At 45.2% G+C, this 7,119-nt stretch overlaps 1 protein-coding gene across 1 annotated transcript; it reads right to left on the bottom strand.

Moving 5' to 3' along the window:
• Window positions 1-4,654: 4,654 nt before the first annotated feature.
• chst6 (carbohydrate sulfotransferase 6) lies at window positions 4,655-5,845 on the bottom strand (the record flags this gene model as incomplete). Its single annotated transcript, XM_080544792.1, has 1 exon — window positions 4,655-5,845. The coding sequence occupies one exon, from the start codon at window positions 5,843-5,845 to the stop codon at window positions 4,655-4,657; it is 1,191 nt and encodes a 396-aa protein (XP_080400918.1).
• Between the last annotated feature and the right edge of the window lie 1,274 nt (window positions 5,846-7,119).

Genomic DNA, 7,119 nt, shown 5'->3' with positions numbered 1-7,119 from the left:
CCCAGGCTGGCGAGGCCCTCCAAAGCGCCAGGCAAGGGACCATATTATTATTTTTGCCTTTAATACATTTCTAAATGTTCACACATGTGATACTCATAGTCAATCATATATCTAAAATCTAGCATACCTGTAGACTGTGAGGACAGGGAGATTCTTAGCAACAGTCCTTATATAAAAACAGGGCTCTCAAGTCTCACGCATTGGGCGTGAGACACACGCATTTCAATCCGTTCACACGCTCACACGCCACACCTTGTATTTCTCACGCAGAGAAATTACCAGGGGCGCCCACCAAGTTGCGCCGCTATTTTTTAAAAATAGAACAGGTAGAGAATCAAGTCAGTTCCCTCTGGTTCCCCTAGAGTTCAGAAGGCCACGCACCAGCTAATCAACAAAAAAAATATAGCTACCGAACAGCCAATCAGAAAATAATAGCATTGCTGTATCCGGGTAACATTTAGATATTCCCGCTACAAGAAACAACGTTCTGATTCCAACGACACGGGCTGACTGGAGCTATTGATTCAGATGCTCACAGCTACACAGAAGAGGACAGATTATTTGAATTGATCATTCACATCTCGAAGTGGCTCCAGACTGGTGGACGTGGGAGAAGACCATATCCTAATTTTAATTTTAATTAATTAATGTATCCTTTGACGCTGAGACTGTGTGTGTGTGTGTGTGTGTGTGATTTTTTAATTTATTTGTACAAATTGATGTCATTTATCAGATCAGACCCCCGTCCCCCCCCCGCCCCCCCTCACTCTGAACTCTGTTCAAAACTTGAGAGCCCTGCATTTATATGGCTCCACCTAGCGTTGCGTCAACGTCACGTACCCGCTCCACCGAGCGCGAGGAGCACGCGGTTATTAATAGAGACGTTCATAGCGGGAATTTTTGAATCAGGACCTATATTCTCTTACGACAATCATCAATTATGGGTAAGTATAGCTAGCTAGCTTAATTTGTCCACATCTGCTAGCGGCTTTAATAAACGTATTGAGGACACAAGTTGGGTTGTATTGACATGGAGCTGAATGTCGTACTTGGAGCTCTAGTAAAAGTACCTCAGAGTGACGTCATTGTGTAGCTAGTACAAGGGTCTGTAACAGGTCTGCTCTCCAGTAACACAATCTCGCGATAGACCGCGAGACCAAGGTTGCCAGGTGGGGCGGGTTACCATGTAATGGGGCTACTTTTGATCACACTGGGCTGGGGGGGGGGGGGGGGGGGAGCATTTGGGCACCTGCCCAATAGTAATTAGAGTTTTTCTGATAATTTAAGGTTTTGGGCTTTTATTTTTATTTTTATGGATTTAGTGGTTTTTACACTGTGGTTAGGCAGGAATATGTCAATCCCATCTGGCAACCCTGTTTGGCGGGCTTTGCGATGCGCCAGCGCGAGCCGATATGACAGTTTCACCGCGGGGATTAAAGACACACAACATAAAGGACTTCAGTTCAATTCTATATTCATATAGTTTAATATGTTTCTATGTTACTTTGAACGTTTTAAACTGTTATGCAACACGACGGTGTTCACGATGGAGGCAGTTACAGGTAAGACTGACCATTAAAGTCTGTCAGATAAAACCTTTTACCCAAACTGTTCTAGCCAAGTGTTGAGAAGCTAACTAGGCTAGCTAGCACAGCCTGGCTGGTTTCTATGGTGATGATGTTACTATAGCTAGATACTCAAGATCATATACTGGTTTAAATAACAACCCAATCCAAGTCCAATCCAAAAGGCCTGTGCTGGGTTAGAACGGTGTATCGTGTCATAACACATTAGCATGTGTGAGTTTTATTACATGACTTCAAGCACACAAGTTTCATGTCAGAAGGAAACCATACCTTTCTAGAATATGCTGTTGACATATGTGTTATATAGGTTTAGATGGTGAGGTGAGAACACACGAACATTCACGTGATATTGGGGGAAATTAGGACTAAGATTATGTAGGCTATAATAAAAAATGTCTACTGTCGATTTACCTGTATGAGTCTTAACGGTACAAAACAATTCTGCCAGCAGATGGGGCACTTGTACAATATATTCACTACCGTTTGAGCTTCATGTGCACAACTTTGCACCCTATCATGAAAACAAAAGATAATAATAAAATAAAACACATTCAAAGAAGAGTAACAGAGTAGGCGACATGCACGGGACAAAGGACAATCAAATATTTATTGCAGATGAATCAATGTGTCAACAAAAAATCTATCTAGATATCACCAGTACCTTCAAAATCAAGTCTCATAAAATAAAATCATCTGATTACATTGGGGGAAATCAAGACAGTCCACCAGCATTCTGTAAGCAATTGACATGGTCATTTCCCCTAATACAACGTACAGTAGAGCCAAGTCTAGGCAGGAAACACTAATCAAGTGGTTTCATAAAGAACACTAACGTCATTGAAATCAAACATACATAGATGCTGATTAGTTCACATTACACTGGGAGCCATGTTGATTTCTTTAAAGCAGCGACCTAAAACTGCATCCCTGGAGGGCCAGGGTGTGTGTGTGTGCATTTGTTCTGGCCAAGCACTAACATATCTGCTTTAACTTTAACTAATCAAAGTTTGATTGCAGACCCTGATGAGATGGTTATCTTAGTGCTAGGACTGAACGAGAACACACACAAACACACACACACACACACACACACCCTCCAGGTGTTGAGTTTTAGACCAATAAGGCACTGCGTGGATTTAGTAGTACACGTTTTTAATTTAGGCAAATTGTGAGTTTAGAATGATAAGGTTCTATCTCCGTTTAGAATGATAAGGTTCTATCTCCGTTTAGAATGATAAGGTTCTATCTCCGTTTAGGGCAGTTCAGAGATATTGAGCGTCAAAGTTTTTACATTCCATTATGTTTTGTGAGGTGGAACCTTTGTATTTGATTAATTACTAACACAATTTTTTTTTTTAAATAACACCACACAGGCATTAATAAACACCTAATGGGTCAGATTATGTAAAAAACTAGATTTTGACCAAAATGGAGATAGAACCTTAGAATTCTAACGTCACGAAATCTGCCGTTCTACACACTGTGAGTCAATACTGTCTGTCATGTTGAAGTACCAGTTAAGAACTTGAGAAGTTGGGTAGGGCATTATGACATCATACAGTACATTATGACATCATACAGTACATGTGCTCTTCATTGACATACAACATTCCAACTACTGCATGTAAAACAAGGAGCAGGGTGCAAACGTTTTATAAAGATAGAATATCTGTTAAACATAGGGAAGTTATAAGTTATAGCACTGTCTCGTTCTTAACAATGTTGTGTCAGCAAGTTTTCTATTTCTATGATGTGATGTTGTTAGTATCGTCTCTCCGTTGTTGATTATGAATAAACTCTGATATGAAACAAAGCCACAGATCGATATTCGTCATTTCTACTGTACTTTACCCTCATAAAACATCACAAAACACTAACTTTTATAGGAACTGATTGAGAGGATTCCAAAGAGGGGTGAAGTACCTGATTATACAATATTATTATTATATACAACAATTTAACTCAAAAGATCATATCCATACATACCACATAAACTTTAATTTAACCACATAAACTTTAATTTACCACCAAACGAATGCAAACCTGCCAACAAGGCACACATGCCACGTGCACATATGTGCACATATGTGCATGTGCTCGGCGCGCATACTGGCAAGCATGCTTGTAGCGTTTCATCTGGTGCAGGAACAGCATGCATGTGTCTGAGATCTCATCATCAGTCTTCAATGTGGGCTGGTGACAGCAGCATTTCGTGAGCTTAGAATGATAAGGTTCTATCTCCGTTTAGGGTAGTTCAGAGATATCGAGCGTCAAAGTTTTTACATTCCATTATGTTTTGTGAGATGGAACCTTTGTATTTTATTAATTACTAACTCAAAAATGTCAACATTTAAAAAATAACACCACACAGGCATTAATAAACACCTAATGGATCAGATTATGTAAAAAAACTCAATTTTGACAAAAACTGAGATAGAACCTTAGAATTCTAACGTCACGCTTTTCTCCCAATACAAAAAACCACGACAGAGATGATCGCAAACACTCTGGCTCCATGCTTATCTCAGCAGGTTGTAAATCAATGTGATTTAAGACATCCTACTGTCTAACTCTTCCATCTCCTGCCAGGCTCCACAACTCTTGTGTGCTTTACCCAAATCGTAAGAACCAGCTGGCTAAGACAACCAACGTTGAAATCATAAACGTTGTCTCTGCTGGGATCTGGAACCATCTGGAACCATCTGGAACCATCCCTCCTCCCCCTGGCATTTCTCCCAGTACTCAATAGGACACTATGACATAATGACGAGATGAAGAATATAGAAAATAATAAAACAAACACATCAAAACCATTGATCGATCAAATCCCTGTAAACATAAATAAAAGCAGATTTTAGATCTGTATTATTGACACCATGCACCATCTCCCAGGAAACACTCTCCTCCCTCCAGCTCTTTGATCGCTTGTTCCCAAGAGCTAGGTCAACACTCTTCTTTGTTGGTTCATGATTATTATTGTTCTCATACACTTACATAGGTTTTGAGTGGGGGACCTCGTAGGTCTCTGAAAGCAGTCCAGTTGCGAGGCCTAACTCTCCTCATACTCCTCAAACTTTGGGTTTGTCTGTCTTGGACGGCAGCCAGCTGAAGTGATATCTCTCCTGGGGCGCCAGCAGATCCACGTCCAGTTTCTTCTGCTCTCTCTCACTGTCCACAGTCTTGTAGCCTAGCAACGACATGGCGCCTTTACACACCTCCTGGATACGCTTCACCTTGTCGTGGGCCAGCGTCGTACGCCACGCCTGCGAGACCTCGGCCGCGTCCCGCGACGTGATCTGGAACGCCTCCTTCTTGGTGCCCGTCCCCTGCCCGTGCGTCACCTTGTAGATCCACTTCTGCAGGTTCTCCGTCATGTCCAGCCCCACGAACGAGTACATCTCGTTGATCTTGGCCAGCGGGTCCCTGACCATGTCCTCGTAGCGCATCATCTTGTAGCGGCCCCGCAGGAAGTCGGGCGGCTTCAGCAAGGCCCTCTCGTGGATGCGGATGTGGCTGCGGCAGATCTCCTGCATGACGCGGTACTGCGTGTCCGGCACCTCCGTCTCCCCCTGCTCCAAGACCAGGGCGTTGTCCCGCAGCAGCGAGGAGCTGGACGCCTGCCTGGAGCGCGCGACGGCCCGCGGGTCCCGCACCAGGTGGATGATCCGCAGGTCCAGAGTGGGGTCCTGGAGGAGAGGGTAGAGGGGCTCCAGCTCGAAGAAGCGCACCTCCTTCAGGACCACGTGGCTGTAGGTGCGGCAGGCCTCTTCCGCCCCCTGGAGGCCGCGCGCGTCGCAGCGCCGGGAGCACTCCGTCTGGTTACTGAACTGGTGGCGCGGCGTGAGCGGGCAGGCGGGCGGCGAGCACAGGGCGCGGCTGTGGCTCCACATGAACAGGTGCGACACGTTGCGCTGGTCCGGCGTGTAGGCGTCCATGACGGACATGTCGCAGTGGAACACGCTACGCACCAGGTCGCGCACCGCCATGCGTAAGGCCCGCGCGCCGGGTTTGCGTAGGGTCTTCCACACGTGCCAGGCGGGCTCCATCAGGTAGAACACGGACGGGTGCTGGCTGAACACCTGGCCCAGGAAGGAGGAGCCAGATCGCCATGACGACAGCAGGAGCACGTGGACCTTGCCTTGCGCGGGGGGCGGGGTCTGCGGGAGGAGGCGGGCGTACCATCCGAACAGCAGCACCAACGCCGCGCTCATCAGGAGCACCTGGAACACCGCAGAAGAACTCAGCCTGCAGCGCGGCATGCTGGGACGTCGTCACTCTCTCTCTCTCTCTCTCTCTGGCTGTGGTGTGTCCTGCAGGTAAGTGATAGGAAGTATAGGAAAGAGAGAGATGGGTGGTGGAGGAGGAGAGAAAAGACAGAAATAAGGGTCAATGAGAAAGGGGAGTGAGAGACAGAGAGAGGGGGAGTGAGAGATAGAGAGAGAGAGACACACACACACACACACACACAGAAAGAAAGAAAGCGTTAGAGAGAGATGGTGGGGGTGGGAGGCAAACGATATTCAGCTAATGGATTACATGTGTGTTCCAGCTGGACCCCTATAGAAGCTGACTTGCATATAGGAGAGGTACAGGAGGGGAGCGTTGATTTACAGTGTGCGACATCCAGCTGGGGAACAAACCTTCTATAGGCAGTTGCATAATGGTTTCCATCTGAAATTGGAGATGAAAGTTTTCTTTAGCTCTTTACTTTAGCCTAATAGTGGGACAACCAACCCTTAAAGCTCATTATTAGATACACATTAGAGAGGAGTTTACTCTAACCAGTAGATCTATCCAATGAAACACATGGATGATTGAAAGTAAAAACGTTAAGCTTTTACTGTAACACAACTGCAATGATTCACTGGTCAATAGAAACCTCAGACAGATTAAGAAACAAGTTGTGCAACAAGAACTTGTGTGTGGACAAACTGTATCTAATATTCTACATTTAAGACACACGCTTTTTCCCCTTCACTGTGTCCCCTAACACTTCTATTGCCCCCCTTGTACTGTTTCTCTGTTTCTCCAGTGTCATAGAACATAGAGATAATTAGCGGCTAGATCTGGTACAGGAGAGGCTGGAGAACTACAATGACCATGAGAACTACAATGACCATAAGAACTACAATGACCATAAGAACTCTATTAGAACACACTGGAGACACAGGAGCAATGCTTACACAACTGGACTAAAGCAAACGACTGCAACATCTCTTTGAAGTGCTCCCTCCATCCCATACACAGTAACATACTGACCCACACCACTAGAAGAGAGGGCAGTGGCAGTTTATGTGCGTGCATGTGTGTGTGTGTGTGTGTGTGTGTGTGTGTGTTTGTGTGAGTGAGTGAGAGAGAGAGAGAGAGAGAGAGAGAGAGAGAGAGGAGAGACAGACAGACAGGCAGACAGACATACAGACAGAGGGAGAGAGAAAACAGGAACATTCAGAGGGATAGAATGGTAAACGGACTGACTTATATAGCACCTTATTCCAAAGCGCTTTACAACGGCCTCTCATTCACACATTCACAC

The sequence above is a fragment of the Nansenia antarctica genome (genome assembly GCF_963989245.1).
Source record: "Nansenia antarctica genome assembly, chromosome: 14".
In the NCBI taxonomy this organism is placed as follows: domain Eukaryota; kingdom Metazoa; phylum Chordata; class Actinopteri; order Argentiniformes; family Microstomatidae; genus Nansenia; species Nansenia antarctica.
The sequence above is the reverse complement of the archived record's forward strand: the minus strand, read 5'-3'. Positions and strand labels throughout refer to the sequence as shown.